This window comes from Gekko japonicus, unplaced genomic scaffold (genome assembly GCF_001447785.1).
Source record: "Gekko japonicus isolate JY-2015 unplaced genomic scaffold, Gekko_japonicus_V1.1 scaffold4321, whole genome shotgun sequence".
Lineage (NCBI taxonomy): Eukaryota > Metazoa > Chordata > Lepidosauria > Squamata > Gekkonidae > Gekko > Gekko japonicus.
Genome location: NW_015167673.1, coordinates 61,748 through 81,647, shown reverse-complemented (window position 1 = coordinate 81,647; position 19,900 = coordinate 61,748). Strand labels below are relative to the sequence as shown.

Here is a 19,900-nt window from a genome sequence, read left to right as displayed (position 1 = left end):
GGGGGAGGGGAGGAGAGGGAGAGAAAGAGGGGGGGCAGCTGAAAGGGAGAGGGCTCGGTCCCGGCTCTCACACCGCTGGGAAACTCGCTCCAGATTCACCGGCTCTCTCACAGCCGGCTACTTCCCAACACTGCCCCTGCCTCGTTGGTCACCACGATGTTATGTATCAGCCGGTAGGGTGGTCTCTCTCACAGACCCGATGACGTGGTCTCTCTCACAAACCCCCATTTCACCGGCTCTCTCACAGCCGGCTACTTCCCAACACTGCCCCTGCCTCGTTGGTCACCACGATGTTATGTATCAGCCGGTAGGGTGGTCTCTCTCACAGACCCGATGACGTGGTCTCTCTCACAAACCCCCAACCAATACCAGCAGTTGACCCGGGCTTCTCCGGGAAAGTTCCGTTCTTCCGGAGGGGGGGGGGATAGACCACTCAGCTCCCACTCCGATTCCTGGGGGACTCCTGTGGCATCCAAGGCTCCGCCCTCGAGAAGGGGGGGGACCACTCTTCACACTCCAGGCAGCCCTCACCTCAGCCAGAGACACGGCTTAACAGGGCAGCGACGAGTGTCTCCGCGGCTCTGCAAACCGGCGCAACTCGGTGCAGCTGCCGCGGCCCTGCTGCCGCAGCTCGAGCTCCACGCCCCCACAGCCCCGCAGATCGACACCCCAGCTCCTCCACAGCCCAAGGTACTGGCGCAGCCCAATAATCGCTGTTTCGGAGCCCGGGGGGGCGAGCCGGCAGCCCGAAGGATCGGCACCTCCGCAATCCCACGACGTTCCGCAACTCAGTGCCGCAACGCAGCTCGAAAGAGGGAAGAGGGGGCCGGCACCTCAGCGTCGCGGCCGACTGAGAGGGGAGGGCGGCACTCGAAGGACCAGCACCTCGACGTCGTAGCTCGGAGTAGCTCGGAGGCCCAACGACGACCAGCGGCTCGGCTCGGCTCAGCAATATTTCCAATCCTCCCCAAGTACACGGGTCCTCTGCGGTCTTAGGTAATTATGATGTTATAGTCTTAAGCCAGGCGCCCTGCTTCCTTGCCAACTTGCTTCCTAACTGTCCTAACTGTCCCTACCTACAACAATTTATCTCACAGTTTCAGTTAAAATACCATAAAATGCCCTAGCTAACCGTACCACGGGGGAGCTCAGCACCAGAGCCACCACCCGGTCGCCATCTTGAATTTACAGTACAGTACACTTCCGGGTGACGCGCACGTCGGGGTGGAGACCCATGCCAGAGTGGTGGCAGCCATTAGCGAAACTTTCTAGCCGCTGTCCGCGACAACTCCTGAGGAAGAATTTGATGAAACGAGCCCACATCCAGGTGCTTGTAGTGACATCATGAGGATGGACTCCTTTTTGCAATACCATAAAGATGTACTTCTTTATAATGTGATATAAGCAGGGGTCATTTCGAGCAGGAGCAAGCAGGAGCAGAGCTCCAGCAGTTAGAAGCACAGGGAGCAGCAAGCCCCACCCCCAGCTCCCAGCAGGGCCGCGAAGCAGCACCTGTAGCATTCCTCGATGGACAGCCGCGTGCACTTGTTTCTCATTCGTTCTGCTGTGTGCGAGCTGGAGACAGAATCAGGGCTGGGCGAGAAGGAGGCAGAATGCACCCCACCTCTCCTTTCCTTCCCCTCCCACCCGCTCCAGCCCGTGTGGGGCAGAGCAGTTCCTTTCAGGCAGGCGCTGGCTGGGCAGTGATGACGGACGATGGGGATGGGAAGCTAAGGACTGAACGAGGAGGTGGTAGCGGCAGCCTGGAGGAGACAGAGGCTGCTGCTGCAGCCGGCGGCTGGCTTGGGGGAGGCGGCATGCAGTTGAACGTGACGCTGTTGGCACTCGTGGTACTGGCGTCCTATCAGCTCTGTAAGTGCTGGGGATTTTTGGGGTGGAGGCTGAGCAGTGGGTGTTGCCTTCTGACACACTTCCAGTGACGTCAGGGGGCGTGGCATACGCAAATAAGTTATGCTAGTGAGCTCCTGCACCTCTTTTTCTACGAAACGGCCCCTGGGTATAAGACTTACATGTTGATTGCAAAAATGTTTTACTAAATGTGTTAGCCAGCATAACAGTGTTTGTTTGTTGAACCATAAGGTGCAGGAGGGGAAGGACTCAGTAATCAAAAGCGTGGTGTTTCTAAACAGACTTCAGTCCCACTGACTCTTCTCCTTCTTTTTGGCTAGAAATTCAATACCAGCAATTTCCCCCCCTTTGCCTTAAAAGACTGCTCCAGGCTTTGCTCCAGAACCCATTGAGATTGATTACTTTTGGATAACTCTCCCCCCTCCCCAGCCTTAAAAATATAAGAAGCTGTGCTGGTCTTGCAGCATGTTGTCTTTCCAGCATTTTATAACAGGGGGCCAGGGTAGAAGTCCTGCCCTAAGGAGTTTGCTCCTCGTGGTGCCAGGAAGGGAAGTATAGCATTGTGAGGTTTTCTAAATAAATTCAGCCTGCAGCAGATGTCCAGAAAGGAGGAGGGAAAGGAAGGGGGGGGGTCTGTCTTGGAGCTGAAGGCCCTTCTCGAAAGCATAACGCTGAACCTTGGCTCTTCTTCAAATTCTTGCCCTTTTCCATTCTCGCCAAGTTTTCTTGGTCTAGTTTCTTTACTCGGGTGTTCCAAGAAACTCTGGCAGAGAGTACTTCTTAGAGAAGGACAGATGCCTCTTCATTGCCAGCTTTATAACTATGCTGAGTTTGAAGAAGCTGTGTATGTGTACGCGCACACGCACACTTCTAAAGGAGATTCACATTGGGAGAGGAAGAAGGAGGGGCAAACTTACTCACTTCCTAGGGAGATTTGAATTCTGATTTGAAAACACTTCTGGGAGGACGCAACTCAAAATGGCTACACAGACATAGGTGGCTGCCACACCGGGGCAATTCCCTGCTGTGATCTTATCACAAATCGAGCCCTCCAGACGGGAGTGGGGGTGGAATTCTCCATTCTTTCCTCCATTGCCCCTTGTCCCCACCACTCCTGCACCCATTGCTGAAGTACTTTTTGCTAGCTTAAAAAAATGATAGTAGGTAATAGTGGCAGTAGCATAAGGCTGCTATAGCGATATTTCTACAGCCAAAGTAATAGTGGCTATAGTGTAATGCTGTTGTAGCAATACATCTACTGCCAGGTGGGGGTTTTAAGGCAAAGCTTCCTATGGACCTCAAGCCCTCAGAGGCTGACATTGTGGGCTCCATGCCCCTTTGATTTGAAAACACTTCTGGGAGGACGCAACTCAAAATGGCTACACAGACATAGGTGGCTGCCACACCGGGGCAATTCCCTGCTGTGATCTTATCACAAATCGAGCCCTCCAGATGGGAGTGGGGGTGGAATTCTCCATTCTTTCCTCCATTGCCCCTTGTCCTCACCACTCCTGCACCCATTGCTGAAATACTTTTTGCTAGCTTTAAAAAAAATGATAGTAGGTAACAGTGGCAGTAGCATTAGGCTGCTATAGCGATATTTCTACAGCCAAAGTAATAGTGGCTATAGTGTAATGCTGTTGTAGCAATACGTCTACTGCCAGGTGGGGTTTTTTTTAATGGCAAAAAGCCTGCTGTGGGAATGGCAGGTGCAAGGGGAAATTAAATGTTGTTAGCTGTGAGCAAGGAGATGTGGAAATCCACACCTTCCTGTCTCCGTTCTCCCTAAACCTGCTTTTAGCATGATCTTCCAGCACGTTAAGAGGAGAATACAGCAAAGGCGAGGAAAAGGTGGGTGACCGCGTGACAATGTTATATGGAATCCCCCCACTGCTATTTGAGCGGGGAGCACAGAGCAAAACCTCCGTGAGAAAGCAACCAGAGCTACAGGCGACAGCGTCTGCAATTATCTGCATTTGTTTCTGCAATTATACATCATTAATGTTCACAAGACTTGGTGTTGCTACCTACATGGAAATGCTGTCTCATCCGAAGCAGCCCTGAGAAAATGGCAACCCGACTGTTTTTACCCATGAAGTTAAATAAACTTACCTTCATTCCTGCTGCAGCTGCAGGGCCACTGGGGTCCACGGCTTGAATGTGGCAAGGCTTGCTTCCACGCACCACAAACCCCCACCCAACAGCATCGCCTATGATCTTGAGAAAGAGAAAATATGCGCTTTAACTCTCATCCATGCAGTTTCAAGAGGAAAACAAAAACAACAAAAGTGCAGTCCACTCCTTGCCCTTCCCCTCCCCACAACAGACAACCTGTGAGGTAGGTGGGGCTGAGAGAGCCTTTTCGAGAACTGCCCTTTCAAGGACAGCTCTGACAGAACTATGGCTTGCCCAAGGTCATCCAGCAGCTTCAAGTGGAGGGGTGGGGAATCAAACCCGGTTCTCCCAGATAAGAGTCCATGCACTTAACCACTACACCAAACTAATGCAAGTGACGCAGGTATAGGAGCCATATTCCCACGGCAACTCCAGACTACAAAAGCCCGTTATATATTTATTATAGCTCATTAGCTCTCAAGTATAACTTTCTTGGTTATGGCTATATATGCACGCACACACACACACACACACACACATGCACAAAATGGAACACTGGTACAGATACAGCCACACTCTGAATGGTAAGACTATACTCGACACTGAGTTTCCATTCCAAGAAGTCTCAAAAACAGTGCTTTAAAAAAAAAATTGGGGGGATCATTAATCTTCACAGAGACCAGAAGGCAAACATTAGACATATTTCTGGTTTGGGATAGAAAAGCTCGATCTCCCCCAAAGATATGCCAATTTCTAGAACAACGGTTCAGCTGAAGATCAAGCTCATGCAGAGAAAGGAAAAGCAGTACTTAAGACTGTAAAGAGAGGAGGATTTTAAAGAAACTTTAAGACAGTTATGACAGAGCCAGAATTAAAACAGGGTACAAGCATTCATTTCTTTTTCCTGCCTCACTGTGACCTCTGGTCAAGAAGAAGAGTTGGATTTATACCCCGCTCCTCACTCGGAGTCTCAGAGAGGCTTACAATCCCCTTCCTCTCCCCACAACAGATACTCTGTGAGGTATGTGGGGCTGAGCAAGCTCTGAGAGAACTGCTCTTGAGAGAACACCTCTGAAAGAACTGTGACTGACCCCAGCTTGGTGGCATATGGAGGAGTGGGGACTCAAACCCGGCTCTCCAGATTAGAGTCTGCTGCTCTTAACCACTACACCAAACTGGCTCAAGGGATCATCTGCAACCAAATATCTCTCCCCTGCTGTGTGGATACAGGAAGAGGCTGCAGCTAATGCCCTCCTGGAATGGAAATTCAGGGCAAGCATAGTTTTACTTTTCCAGCAGGCCTCCTTCCACCACCCCTGAGCCTAAGCCACAGGGTCCACTAACCCATTCATAAATATACAGATCCATGATTCAGGCTATACCACTGACGACTATGGAAATGTATCACCTCTGCACCATCCTATGTCAGTAACCAACCACAGCATTAGGCCATTGCCACATTATGCCCTACCGCTGAAATTAACACAGACTAGGATATAGTTCACACCACCGTAAGAATGACTGTGTGAACAGGGGTGATTTTAGTGAATCTGGAGCCCTGGACAAAGATTAAGGATTGTGCCTCGTAATCTGCCCCTCCCCACGAGGCTCCACCCCCTGCCAGCTGGATCCAAGTAAGAGGCAGCACTCATCCTGTGGGAGGCAGGTGGGAGCTGCTGCTTGCCCTGGAAGCCAGCTGCCTGAGACTTGGACAAAACAGACACAAGTGGCTGCCGCCGCCAAGCCAGCTACCCCTCCCCTGTTCAGGGGATGTGGCCGTGTCCAGTGTGGACCAGTGTGGAGCCTGGGGCAGCTGCCCCATTGCCCACTGGTTAAGACCACCCTAGTGTGTGTGTGTGAACCTGTCATACAAATTAGCCTATGAACAAGATGGCCTATTCATGAAGGTAACAGAAAAGAAGCAGGCAAAGTGGAGACATACCGTGAAGGTTTTCCTGGCATAGGGCGCACTGGGTGTCAGAAGTTCGTCAGTAGTCACTGGTCTTTTTAAAACTGTGAAGAAACATGGAAAGGTGTTCAATAACAGCTCTTCTTGGAGGATGGGACTGAATCATTGAGAAGCGTACGGCATGCTTTTTCTGAGTTCCCACAGCGTTTCATGGGAACTTGAAGCTCAGAAACAAATATGGACAAACGGTTTGTCAGTGCTCCATACCTGCTTCCTTTTACCATCAAATAGTGGGGAATCGGTGCTGTTCCCTAATCCCCCTCTCCCCGGTTTAAACAATGTATTGCATCCTTTTACTAAGTCTCAGACATTGGCTGTGTTCAGATATCATGGACAAACCTTGGTTCATTTGTGACGAGACTGAGTATTTAAAGTTTTCAAGCTCATCTATTCCTTCCTTCCATCCCAGTGCAGGCTGAAGATTTTCTGGCTTGATAACAAACCACAGTTTGTCATAACATCTGAATCTGGCAAAATGACAACCCTTGGTGTATTTCTTGCTTTCAAAATGAGATTCTAAAAGTGATTTGGTTTGTAAAACTGTTCCCTTTTGGAAGGAACGGAACTTTGCCTCATGTCCAAAAGTTAATTTTCATGTCTGGCTGCTGAAGTGAGAGTACATTAATGCAGAACGGAAGATGTGAGGAAGGAAGCTGCAAAATCGTTCTTTGATATTCAAATCTCCCTTTGAATGAATGAAGAGTGACTAGTGGTAACATATTTCTTGAGCATCCTTTTTTTTTCATTTCAGGAAGAACAGTACCAATGGGTGAGCCTTCCTCTTTCTAGAGACGCAGAGAATTATTTTGAAAGAAAACACAGGCTGCTTTCATCTTACTAAAGAGGGACTTGCCAAACACCAATTGAGTGCAACAGCTGGGAATATTCGTAATTCCTCACACTCGTAATTTTATCATTTTACTGCTTTCCCCTTTCATATGCTGCCCTGTTTAATTAACGGCTCGTAATAAATTATAGGTGCGCTTGCCATCACAGCACTGTGTTTCGTCTGAGTCATGCAGAAAATTATAGCGATCCACAAACCGGTTAAACCAGTCGTAAAGTGGGATTTTGTACCTAATTAAGGGCCAATTCTCCCAGCTGAAAAATGAGTAAACCTGAGCTGCTGCTGGCACACAAAACTTGTAAGTAGACAGATCAGCAAGGTGCATCGCTGAACTTGGGTTAGGCTAGGCTCTTCGAGGGGATATGATCACAGCTGACACTGAATTCTGTGTAACTTGCTAGCTTGCACACGACTGCCTCTGAAGACGTCACTGATGCACTGAAGACAGCGCAACCCTCAGTGGCTCTGCAGCAGGCAAGTCACCAGAGCCAGCCCCTCAAAACGTCTCACAAGTGCACTGAAATACTAGTCCCTTGGCTAGTGGGCTGGGTTTCAGCCTATGATATGCCAGTTTCCTACAAAGCAGGGCCGACTCCTGATTATTTTTTTTGCAGTGTGCATGGAAATTTTCACCACAAAGGGCTTCAAGTGTTGCATATATGTTGAAAGACTGCCATGGGCTGCTTCAAACTGCTTCAAACTGTGGAACACACACAACTAGTCTGAACTGACAGAAATACAACGCCACACATACTGTTACCCTCACACGGTGTATCTGTTGTTGGAGCATGTCATTTCAGACCGCATGGAGAAATCGAGCGTTCGAGTGCTCCCGCGCTCGAGTGCTCGACACCTTCAAACTGAGCGTATTAGGGAGAAGGGCTCTAAGGGTCTGATTAGATGAAAGACTGCCACGGGCTGCTTCAAACTGCTTCAAACTGTGGAACACACACAACTAGTCTGAACTGACAGAAATACAACGCCACACATACTGTTACCCTCACACGGTGTATCTGTTGTTGGAGCATGTCGTTTCAGACCGCATGGAGAAATCGAGCGTTCGAGTGCTCCCGCGCTCGAGTGCTCGACACCTTCAAACCGAGCGTATTAGGGAGAAGGGCTCTAAGGGTCTGATTAGATGACATGTTAGACACGAGACCTAACGTTCACCTTTTGGGTGTGTGTGCGGGGGGTGCAAATCAGTTTCCATGCATGCACAGAGGCGGGAGGGACATCATCATTCCCTGCCTTCCGTGCCATGTGATTTTGGAGGCAGAAAAGAGCTGTAGGGGGGGAAGGATGAGCTGTTTGTCTTACTGCCAGTTCCCTGTGCCTCCTGGGCAGAGGCCATGAGCTCTTCCTGCCTCCTTTCACCCTCAGGAGCTGATTCACAAAACACTAAAACAAAACCCCACCATTTAAAAGGTGAGTGTCAAGTCACACATTAACCACAAGTTGGGTAAGGGTTGGGGTTTCCTATAACCCAACTTGTGTTTAACATATCATCTAATCAGATCCCGGAGCTGCGGTGGCTCAAGCGGTTAAGACGCTGAACTGCAGGCTGTGGAAGGTCGGTAGTTCAGCAGTTCGAGACCCAAGTTGCCACATGACGGGATGAGCTCCCGTCTCTAGTTCCAGCTCCTGCCAGCCAAGCAGTTCGAAAGCAAGAAATTGCAAGTAGATAAATAGGTACCACTTCAGTGGGAAGGTAACAGCGTTCCGTGCGCCTTGGTGTTTAGTCATGCTGGCCACATGACCGTGGGAATGTCTTCCGACAGCGCTGGCTCTTTGGCTTTGAAACGGAGATGAGCACCACAACCCTAGAGTCGGATTCGCCTGGCTTTCGAGCAAGGGAACCTTTACCTTTACCTAATCAGATCCTAACTTAACCTTTTGACCTAGCATGTAAATCTGGACGTGCAGGGAGTTTCTCCTTTTTTTAATCTGAGAGAGCAGGCAACTCTTCTGTCTCCAATCCAATGTGCTTTAGGGTGCTTTCACACATGCTGAATAACGCACCTCCAATCCACTTCCTGCATGAAACGGGAAAACCCACTTGCAAACCTATTGCTAAAGTGGATTGAAAGTGGATTATCCTGCATGTGTGAAAGCACCCACAATCCAGCAACAGCGGCATCATGCAGGGATGCTGATCATGGAGTGTGGCTCTGAATCAGTGGTATATATTAGCTGTCCCTAGTATCCCAAAACCCACCAGCCCCCTCCAAAGTTCTCTAGGCACAGCAGAGAGAAAACGGTGATTTGTTTTCATTATTCACTGTGTCAGAGAGAGCTGTCGACGTTGTTAACAGTCACTGACGCTGCCCTTACCAGATTTGGGGTTGCACAGGACTGGCGGGCTGCTGCTGAGGGTCGGGCTGCTGCTGAAGTACCCGCTGCTCCCACAGCTGCTCATGCTGCTCCGCCGGACCGCAGAGACAATCTTTATCTCCTTGCTCGGGCTCACTGTCCAAAAGAAATGTAGAAAAGGGACATTATCCTTGCCTCTCGGACTACAATTCCCTTGAAGAACCTACCTCCGTCTATCAGATTGTTACCAGAATATCACCATCTACCCTTAACAGGCAAATTTCTTGCCACGATACAAGAGGAGGACAAGAGCAAGGTTGGACTCCAGTAGCACCAAGGAATCCCAGGGTTGTGACGCGGAGGCAGGCAATGGCAAACCACCTCCGTATGTCTCTGCCTTGAAAACCCCACCAGGGGTCGCCATATGTCAGCTATGACTTGACAGTACTTTCCACTGCCACCACCAGGACCAATACGATTTCCAGGGTATAAAAGATTTCAAGAATTAAAGCTCTCCTCATCAGATACAAGCAGGAGTGGAGATCCCTGAGCCCAGTCGGAAGGCAGGAGGGGTGTTGCCAAGAAGGGAGTCGGAATGGAAAGGTACAATGCAAAATGGAAGCAGGAAGAAGAAGAGGAAGAAGAAGGAGGAGGAGGAGGTGGTGATTGGATTTATACCCCGCATTTCACTCAGTCTCAGAGTGGCTTATAATCTCCTTTCCCTTCCTCTCCGCACAACAGACACCCTGTGAGGTAGGTGGGGCTGAGAGAGCTCTGAGAGAACTGTGGCTTGCCCAAGGTCACCCAGCAGCTGCATGTTGAGGAGTGGGGAATCAGACACGGCTCTCCCAGATTAGAGTCCGCGCTCTTAACCACTACACCTAACTGGCAGGAGAGAAAGGCTTTGGGGCAGAGAAATCAGGTCCTAATTTCAGATGAGAGAAATTTTGCTGACTGCAAACCATCATAAATGTAATGATCTACATTTTTTTTAAAAAAAGAACAAACACCAAACCCAAGACCAAAATTCTCTGTGTAATTTAAATTCTTTAAAGCTTAAAAAAAAACCATGTGGGGAGGGAAAGGCATGTATTCCTGGGCTGAGGGGTTATGGCTCAGTGGTAGGGCATGCAGAAGGTCCTAGGTTCAGTCCCTGGCATCTCCAATTTAAAAAGAACTAGGCAGTAGGTGATCTAAGAGACCTCTCTCTGCCTAGGATCGTGGAGCGCTGCTGCCAGTCTGAGTAGACAATACTGACTTTGATGGACTGATTCAATATAAGGCAGTTTCAGGTGATCAATGTGCCTTTTTGGCAGTTAGTCATGGCCAATGCTCCCTCTAAGCTGTGGAGTCATGTGAGCAAAAATTCTACTTTGTGAGCTACTGGCATTAAAGTTGTGAGTGCATGAATTTGGCTACAGCATAAATTAGTTTGCTCTGGAGCCATCCTTCCCTCTGAGCTAAGACAAAAAGGTGTGAGCCGGAGGCTAAAAAACGGTGAGCCAGCTCACACTAACTCAGCTTAGAGGGAGCACTGGCCATGGCTGAGATCTAGTGTACACATGAGGCAAAACAAGGTAATAAAACAGGCTCGGTAACTTCAGAAGGCAGGTGGAGTATGCCATAGTTGATGTGCTCCTCATGGAAATCTATCAGCAATTTCAAGAAGGTTCTAACCCAGTCTAACGCCTGCTGTGCTAGATTTTCAGGGGTTTTTAATACAGAGAATGTCCAAAAATAGCTTGAACTGGTACAGCCTTCTCTAGCTTGAATTGGTACAGTCCATTCCACCATCTCAAAGATCTACCATCTCGTTCTGTTGTGTGTGTGTGTCAACCACATAGGCTGAGTCTCGGCTGAACGTAGAGAGACATCAGTCTACTCTGATGATCGCTTCTAACACTTTCTTTAGCCCTGAAAATAAGGGAATCAGGCAGGCGATTTAACCTCTAAATGAACACATACCAGAAAGGAAACTGGTGTGTTTTTTGTTGTCATGATTCTGCTTGCGCAGGCAGAAGGGACTGTCGTGACTCTCTGGTATCAAGCGGGACTTCCCGGAAAGCAGCTCCATCAACCTTCTCCTCCGACGGAAGTTCATACGGAACTGGAAGAGCAGGTTACTGTCTACAAAGTGGTGTTTGTTGGACACTGAGAAGGAAGGAAGGAAAGAGAGGAAGAGAAATGGATAGATCTCACATGGCAGGTTATAAAAGTCAGGACAGAACTAGTAATCCCTGTACCTGTTTACAGAACACCAGGCATTTACTCCCAAATTCAAGCTTAGCAATAGGGAGACTTCACTTCAGTATGCTCTGCGTGGAAACGTAATAACCGTCAACTCTTTTTGGTTCATTTGTGTGGGTGCGTAAGTGAAGCAGGACTTAGTTAAAGGCAGAGAAGAGGGAGGACCATTGTCCAGTGGGTGGAGCACATGTTTTATACAGGGAAGGCGCATGGTGTGGAGACTGCATGCTATCTGCATTCGGGTGCAATCCTTGCCTCTCCTGTTAATGGATCTCAAAGGATGCTGGGAAAGATCTTCCTCTGTCTCAGATACTGAGGAGCAACCACCAGTCAGAGGAGATAATACTGAGCCAGATGGACTAATGGTCTGAGCCAAGCCAATATACGCCAGCTTCAGCTGTCTGCACAAAGGTGGTTAAAGCAAGGACCTGAAGGGACCCAGGATGCGGTGGTGAGGGCACAGAGCAACAGGACAGGAAGTTTGCTTTAGGCAGGGTTGCCAGGCAACCAACAGCAGATGGGGGAGACGGAAACTTAGATGGCTGTGTGATTATTGCCCCCAGTGCAATGACATCACTTCCAGGTCAAGACAGAAGTTATGTAATTGCACTGGGGATGACAATCGTGCCCCTCCAGTGTGGCAAGGGTGGATGGGAGATGTCCCCCCATAAGCAGGAACATGACAAGCCTAAGTTTAGTACAAGTTTTCTGCCACAAATATATCCTGAAGGACAGCTAGCCACCTTCCTGAGGGATGAGAGTCTGACAGTCTAGAACAGGGGTGTCAAACATGCCCCCGTAGGTTTGCAGCTTACAGATACACACCTGAACAGCATAAGATTGCAAGAGCACAGACATTTTGATGCAACAATTCAGAGCAAGAGGTGTCAGTTATCAAACACTGTTACATAAACAAAATATTGCAAGAGTGCTAATGTTTTAAGCATGATTTTATTTTAAGTTTAAAAAAACCCTTTGCGTTTGTGTCCTTTATAAAGTTTATATCTCCGCTACCTGGCATTACATTATATGACACACATGGCCCGGCCCAGCAAAATCTCATTAATGTCAGATCTGGCCCTCATAACAAATGAGTTCGACACCCCTGGTCTAGACTGTTGGTGACTGTTTGCAGAGTTTATCCAGACGTGGATGGCTAACTGGCCAGCTTGTTTAGTTCAGGCAGCAAGACTGTTAGGCAGCAGAGTGGGCAGTGCTCCCAACAGGATCCCTATCCTGCCACATGTGCATAGCACCAGGAATAATCACTCAGAATTCAATGGGGCTGAGTGTATGGCACAGCAATCATAACAACCTTTCTGAGCCTGCGGGCACCACTGGAATTCTGACACAGCCACAAAATGGCTGCCAAAGGAGGCAGACTCTGCCACAAAATGGCTGCCAAAGGAGGCAGACCCTGCCACAAAATGGCTGCCACAGTTTACCTTCAGTCACATAGTGAAGATCCTTGGGCTGGGGTGGCCGCTGCTGCCAAAGCAACATTTTAAAAAATCTGTATAGCCAATCAAATCTTCACCCACTTTATAAAAACAGTTGGCACGCACCAGGAAAGGTGTAGGAGGGCACCATGACTCCCGCAAGCACCATACTGAGAATCTCTGTAATAAGACTATGGCAATCCCAGCCAGTGTTCCCTCTAGGCTGAGTTGGTGTGAACTAGCTCAGTTTTTTAGCCCACAGCTAACACATTTTTGTCTTAGCTCAGGAAGGATGGCTCCAGAGCAAACTAATTCATGCAGTAGCCAAATTGCCCCTGAACTCCACCCCCACCCCCACCCCCGGGTTTGTTCCATTGTTCTGAGAAATCTGGTGGACATTGTTGTGACAACTTCACTCCACCTTTTTATTGAGCTCAGCCTTGGGAGTGCATGCCAGGGGTAAGTTTGTTCCTCCAGGATAAAATCCCGAATACCAGATGTTAAAGGCGGACTTTGTTATGATCATTTTTCTGCGCTCCCTCATTCAGCTGTTCCCCATTCTGAACCCCTAAGGCAGTGACACCTTCTTTTAGCCAGGTGTGCGCTTGATCTCCCTGTTGTGGTAATTCCTGGAAAGACTGCCCTGCCCAGCTTCAGAAGAAACGACTGCTGCCAAGAATAATGATCCCTCTACTTTAAACAAGCAGCTTTATAGAACGTCTTCTTCCCAGTCCTAACACTGCAGTCAGAGGACGTTGCAGTACAAATAAAGACACCTTCATTCTGTCATTGCTCTACGAACTGCCAAGAGCCACCAGTTGAGAAAAGATACAGTCCTGACTTGAGTAAATTTGGGCAACTGGCAGGAGAAACTTCCCTTCTTTAAAGGCACTGTAACTAATTGTGAGACAGAACAATGTTAAGACTTCTACCTGTGTTATTAAAAAAGAAAGAAGAACTAGGAAAGGGTGCCTCTGTGTGACCACTCATGTACAAAATGACCATAATCCCACACGAATTTTATGTCTGTAAATAGACATCTATTTCATTTTTTTTTGGACACGCACCTACGAATGGCCATTACTTTTAGATGACTTTTATTTAGTTAGTTCATTTATACACTGCCTTTATCCCCAATGGGGAATCAAAGCAGCTTACATCCCTCTCCTCTCCTCCATTTTATCCTCACAACAACCCTGTGAAGTAGGCTGTGACTGACCCCAGGTCATCCAGCAAGCTTCCAAGGCACAGTGGAGATTTGCCCCGGGGCCTCCCAGTCCACATTCTGACATCTAACCCCTACCCCACACTGGTTCTAGGCTTGCCAAGTCCCCCCGGGGGGCGGGGGGTTACCCGCCGCTGGCGAATCGGGCCCTGGGGGGAACCCCACCCCCAAAGCATGCGACGTGCCCGGCGTCAGCACGTCACCTGGAAGTGATGCAGTCGCGGCGGGCGCGTTTGGTGCGGGGCCACGGTCATCCAAGGGAAAACTATGTTTTTCCCTCGGATGATTGTGGCCCCGCCCCCGGCGTGCCCGTGTCACTTCCGGGTGACGTAATTGCGGCACTCGCGCATGAACTCCCAGAGCAGCGCTGGACTCCCCCGCTATACCTACGGTAAGGACTTGGCAACCCTAGCTGGTTCTCAGAGGAACTAGACTGGTTATTTATTTGCTTCATTTGCATCCCATCTTCCTCCCCAGTGGGGCCCCCGCTGTGGCTTACAGCTTTCTCCTCTCCTCCATTTTATCCTCACAACAACCCTGTGAAGCAGGTTAGGCTGAGAGTGTGTGGCGGGGTCAAGGTCAGCCCGCAAGCTTCTACGGCAGAGTGGGGATTTGAACCTGGGTCTCCCAGATTCTAGCCCAGCAAGGAAAACAAAAGCAGGTCATCCGCCAACGCTCGGTGAATAACAGTTTTAATTGCTATCCAAAAGAGATCAACACTAGAATTATATGACTGTACACAGAGAATTTAAAAGGCAAACTGGGAATCTGAAAGGCCAACTAAAGGTAAAGGTAAAGGTTCCCTTGCTCGAAAGCCAGTCGAATCCGACTCTAGGGTTGCGGTGCTCATCTCCGTTTCAAAGCCGAAGAGCCAGCGCTGTCCAAAGACGCTTCCGTGGTCATGTGGCCGGCATGACTAAACACCAAGGCGCACGGAACGCTGTTACCTTCCCACCGAAGTGGTGCCTATTTATCTACTTGCAATTTCTAGCTTTCGAACTGCTAGGTTGGCAGGAGCTGGAACTAGAGACGGGAGCTCACTCCGTCTTGCGGCACACTCAGGTCTCGAACTGCTGAACTACCGACCTTCCACAGCCTGCAGTTCAATGTCTTAACCACTTGAGCCACCGCAGCTCCGAAAGGCCACCTACCTAGCCTCAAAAGGCAGAGTATCACAGGGAGAGGCCCTCCTGACTGTCCAGTCAATCAAAGAAGCTCACTTGGTGGGTACATAAGAGAGGGCCTTTTCAGTGGCAGCCCCACGATTATAGAACAGCCTTCCCAGGGAGGTGTGCCTTCACCTTCACTTCACTTCCAATCTGAAGATGGCAGCGGAAGATGGTTTTCTTTAGGACTCCATTTGATTAAAGCAGTCCTAAATTTTGATTTGAAATTTTTGGTTATATGTGTGTTTTTTTTAATGTAAGGAAGAAAGGCTGCTAATAAATGTTTTAAACAAATACCCAAATAAGAGTTTTCAACACGGAATTTGGCAGCACAATATTTAAAGAAAACCTTTCAGGCAGGGGTCATTTCCTACAGGAGTGCACAGGGGCGTAGCTCCGGCAGTAAAGAGCCCAGGGATGGGCACATGCAACAAGCCCCACCCCCTGTTCCCAGCAGCCCTCAGTCAGAGCAAGAAGCAGCCAGGTAAGTTGCAGAGCTCCCCCCGGCCCCCCGGTCCAAAACAGTCCAGTGGCACCTTTAAGACCAAGTTTTATTTAGGTACAAGCTCTCGCTCCTCTGCGTGGACAGATCTGCACGTCGCCCACCCCCCAATAGTTAGCAATCCAAAACAGTCCTGTGGAGCCTGAGCGGTGGGTGTTGCTTTCTGACACACTTCCGGTGATGTCAGGGGGTGTGGCATACGCAAATAAGTTATGCTAATGAGTTATGCTAATGAGCTCCTACACCTCTTTGTCTACGAAATGACCCCTGCTTTCAGGTATGTATAGTAGTTTATTTCCTGTACCATCAATTCTATATTCAGCATTATAGCATACAAGGGAGGAAATCAGTATTTTCCTATAAGGCAAATAACATGATTTATGACATTGATGAGAAAGATTCCACAGGACAGTGAAGGGCCATGGCTCAACGGTACAGCCTCTGCTTTGCATGCAGAAGGTCCCAGGTTCAATCCCTGGCATCCCCAGTTTAAAAAGATCAGGTACGATGTGACGAGAAAGATGTGTCCTGAGACCCTGCCACTGACAGTCTAAGTAGACAATACTGACTATGAAAGACATATGAACCTATGAAGCTGAATCAGACCCTTGGTCCGTCAAAGTCAGCATTGTCTACTCAGACTGGCAGGGCTCTCCAGGGTCTCAGGCAGAGGTCTGTCACATCACCTACTCCTGGAATCCTTTTAGGTGGAGATGCCGGGAACTGAACGTCTAACCTTCTGCATGTAACGCAGAGGCTCTACCACTGAGCCACAGTCCCTCCTAGGGTTGCCAAATCCGTCTTCGCCTGGAGCGGGGGGCTCCCGGCCAGCGTCAGGGTGTGTGTGCGCGCGTGTGCCGCGAGCACATCACCCGGAAGTGACGTAGGCACACTGGGGGCGGGGCCACGGCCATACAAGGGAAAACCATAGAGTTTTCCCTTGTATGGCCGTGGCCCCGCCCCCAGTGTGCCCGGCATGCCCACGTCACTTGCTAGTGACGCGCACGCCAGGGGCGGGGTTCCCCCAGGGCCCGATTCCGCCGCGTCGGAAATCGGCCCTTCAAAGCGGGGGATTTCCCGCCCCCCGCCCACATTTGGCAGCCCTAGTCCCTCCCCAGGGTCTGACTCAGTATAAGCCCATTTGCATGTGTGTTCCTCCACCATGATTTCCACCATGTTCCTATGCTGTACTGTATGAACGATCAGGGATCAGAGTGGAGGAAAACTGATTATACGGAGGTTAAGAAACTAGGGGGAGAGACTGCAGATTGCAGATGTGTCTTTATCCCAAGTGCTAATGAGCAGGCCAACTGCTACATCCTCTGCCATTTGTTTCTGGAATCCGGCACATGCAGTTATCATTATTAAAGTGCATCAGAGGGCCCCCCGGATCATTTCCATCTTTTCCCGTTTTTACAGCTTGTTTCGCTGCCAGCTTCCTTGGCTCTTCAAGCCAGGTGTGCTTTCCAGTTCCCCCCAGGCCATCATTAAAGCCGAACAGTTTCAAAAATTAAAATCGCAGAGGATGTTACGTTTTGTAGCAATTCATTTCCTAGTCCCAAGCTTCTAATTACACTGTAGATGGTATCTGACTTCATTACAGAGAGAGAGAGAGAGCGCGTGGATGATCTCATCGCTTTCAATATACGCAGCTAACAACTGGGGAGGGGTGTAAAGGTAAAGGTTCCCTTGCTCGAAAGCCAGTCGAATCCGACTCTAGGGTTGCGGTGCTCATCTCCGTTTCAAAGCCGAAGAGCCAGCGCTGTCCGAAGACGTTTCCGTGGTCATGTGGCCGGCATGACTAAACACCAAGGTGCACGGAACGCTGTTACCTTCCCACCGAAGTGGTACCTGTTTATATACTTGCAATTTCTTGCTTTCGAACTGCTAGGTTGGCAGGCGCTGGAACCAGAGACGGGAGCTTACTCCGTCTTGCGGCACCCGGGTCTCGAACTGCTGAACTACTGACCTTCCACAGCCTGCAGTTCAGCATCTTAACCACTTGAGCCACCGCAGCTCCAGGAGGGGTGGGAGAATGACAAAAGTTTCAGCAAGTGCCTAGACAGCCCCCAGTTTAAATTCCCCATTAGTTGCCTCTCCTCCTTCTGTAAAGATCACTTCCTTTTCTGTTCAGGCTTCAGAGTTGCCATCCTCCAGGTGGGGTTTGGAGATCTGGAGTCACAACACATCTCCAGATGACAGAGACCAGTCGCCCCTGGAGAAAATGGCTGCTTTAGAGGGAGGCGTCTGTGGCATTATACCTCAGTGAGGGGTTGCCAAGCTCCATGTGGGCCTGGAGATCTCCCAGAATCACAACTGGTCTCCAGAACAGTCCCTCTGGAGAAAACGACTTCTTTGGAGGACTCTATGCCATTCTACCCTGCTGAGGTCCCTCCCGTCTCCAAAACCCACCGTCCCCAGGCGCTACCTTCAAATCTCCAGTATTTTCACAACCTGGATTTGGCAACCCTACACACTCCCCAGCTTCTACACACCCACCCAAATCTCCAGGAATTTCCCAACCAGGAGTTGGCAACCCTACGACACATTAAGTGTTCTGCAGTTGTTCTTATTTATTACAAAACTCAGCTGCAGGGATTGCGGTTTAAAGTGAAGGGACCGGCTCAGAAATGAGGTACCATTTAACTCACGCCCTTTCTCCTGACCTCATTGTCCTACTTGAAAATGGCTATTCTGTTTTTACCTCCACCGGGGGAATAGGGATGCCAGCTTCCAGGTGGGACCTGGGGCTCCCTTGGAATTACACCTCATCTCCAGACTACAGAGATCAGTTCCCCCGGAGAAAATGGATGCTGTGGAGGGAGGACTCTGGCGTATTGTACCCCACTGAGTGAGCTCCCTGTCCTCTCCAGGCTCCATCCCCAAATCTCCAGGAGTTTCCCAACCTGGATCTAGCCACCCTAACCAGTGCCAGCTTGGTGTAGTGGTTAAGTGTGCGGACTCTAATCTGGGAGAACCAGGTTTGATTCCCCAACTCCTCCACTTGCACCTGCTGATGTGACCTTGGGTCAGTCACAAGCTCTGGCACAGCTGTCCTTGAAAAAGAGCAGTTTGTGTCAGAGCTCTCTCAGCCCCACCTACCTCACAGGGTGTCTGTTGTGGGGAGGGGAAGGGGAAGGAGTCTGTAAGCTGCTCTGAGACTCCAAGTGAATCTCCTCTTCTTCTTCTTGGCAACCCAGCCAGGGGAAGAAAATCTTGTGCATGCAATTTCCCCCCAATGCAGGTAAAAGTAACTAGGGGGCTGCCAATAGCAGCTGGGGGCAGATTCAGAATGGGAACCCCTGGGCAGCAGAAAGGGTTAGCCCCCCCCTCAAAACTGGAATCCCCTTCACAGCTGCAGATTTTGAAAGGGGGGGGGATTTAAATGTCAGAACAATTGGACAGATCAGGTCTAGTCTTGAATGGAAAGACCTATGATTGCCAATCTCCAGATGGGGCCTGGAGATCTCCTGGAATTGCAAACCATCTCCAGCCAACACAGATCAGTTCCCCCGGGGAAAGCAGCGACTTTAGAGGATGGACTCTATGGCATCGTATCCTGCTGGGGTCTCTCCCCTCCCAAAACCATGCCTTCCTCAGGTTCACCCCAAAATCTCCAGGAATTACCCAACCTGGAATTGGAAACCATACCACTTTTCCCTCTTCATTCCTGTAAGCAAGACTGTCAGCTTCCTTCTCAAATTCACCTCAGCCCAGATCTACTGAGCAGCCACTTTCTGTGTTTCTGGTTTTTTTAAAAACTTGGCCCAACACACATGCCAGATAGCTAAACCCAAATTTATTTTCCTCCCTTTCTCACTTTTAGAAAAGCCTCCAAGAAGCTGGGGTGGGGTTTTTTTACAAAACCCAGAAAATATCAGATAATTTTTTAAATAAATCAACCCCATTAAAAGGTCATTGCTACGGAGAATAGCAGAGCTTTCTGGCCCTTCATCTTTTTGTCCATAGTGTTTGTAAATTTTTTAGGAATGTATTAGAGGAGCCAATTTTTCTAAAACCATATACTTTTTTCCTTGGTGCATGTAAAGTCCTGAAAAAATAATGGCACTTGTGCCCATACTTTTTAAAGGCACAGCCTGGCTTTTATACATTCCCGAGGCAGAGAGGGGCCCCCCCTCCCCCAATCCTCTAAAAGGCCTTGTGGTCTCATGTGGCATCTGCAAATGTACTTTAAGGAGTGGCTTCTATTC

At 49.3% G+C, this 19,900-nt stretch overlaps 1 protein-coding gene across 1 annotated transcript in view; it reads right to left on the bottom strand.

Annotated features, from left to right (window-relative positions):
- Positions 1–549: 549 nt before the first annotated feature.
- LOC107112920 (DEP domain-containing mTOR-interacting protein-like) overlaps positions 550–19,900 on the bottom strand; it is a 73,215-nt gene continuing 53,864 nt past the window's right edge. The window contains exons 6-11 of the mRNA XM_015414130.1: positions 11,076–11,261; positions 9,132–9,266; positions 5,927–5,997; positions 3,982–4,086; positions 1,513–1,730; positions 550–805 (exon numbers count right to left, since the gene is read on the bottom strand). Coding sequence (XP_015269616.1) covers positions 550–805; positions 1,513–1,730; positions 3,982–4,086; positions 5,927–5,997; positions 9,132–9,266; positions 11,076–11,261 — 971 coding nt within the window. The remainder of the gene's footprint in view (positions 806–1,512; positions 1,731–3,981; positions 4,087–5,926; positions 5,998–9,131; positions 9,267–11,075; positions 11,262–19,900) is intronic.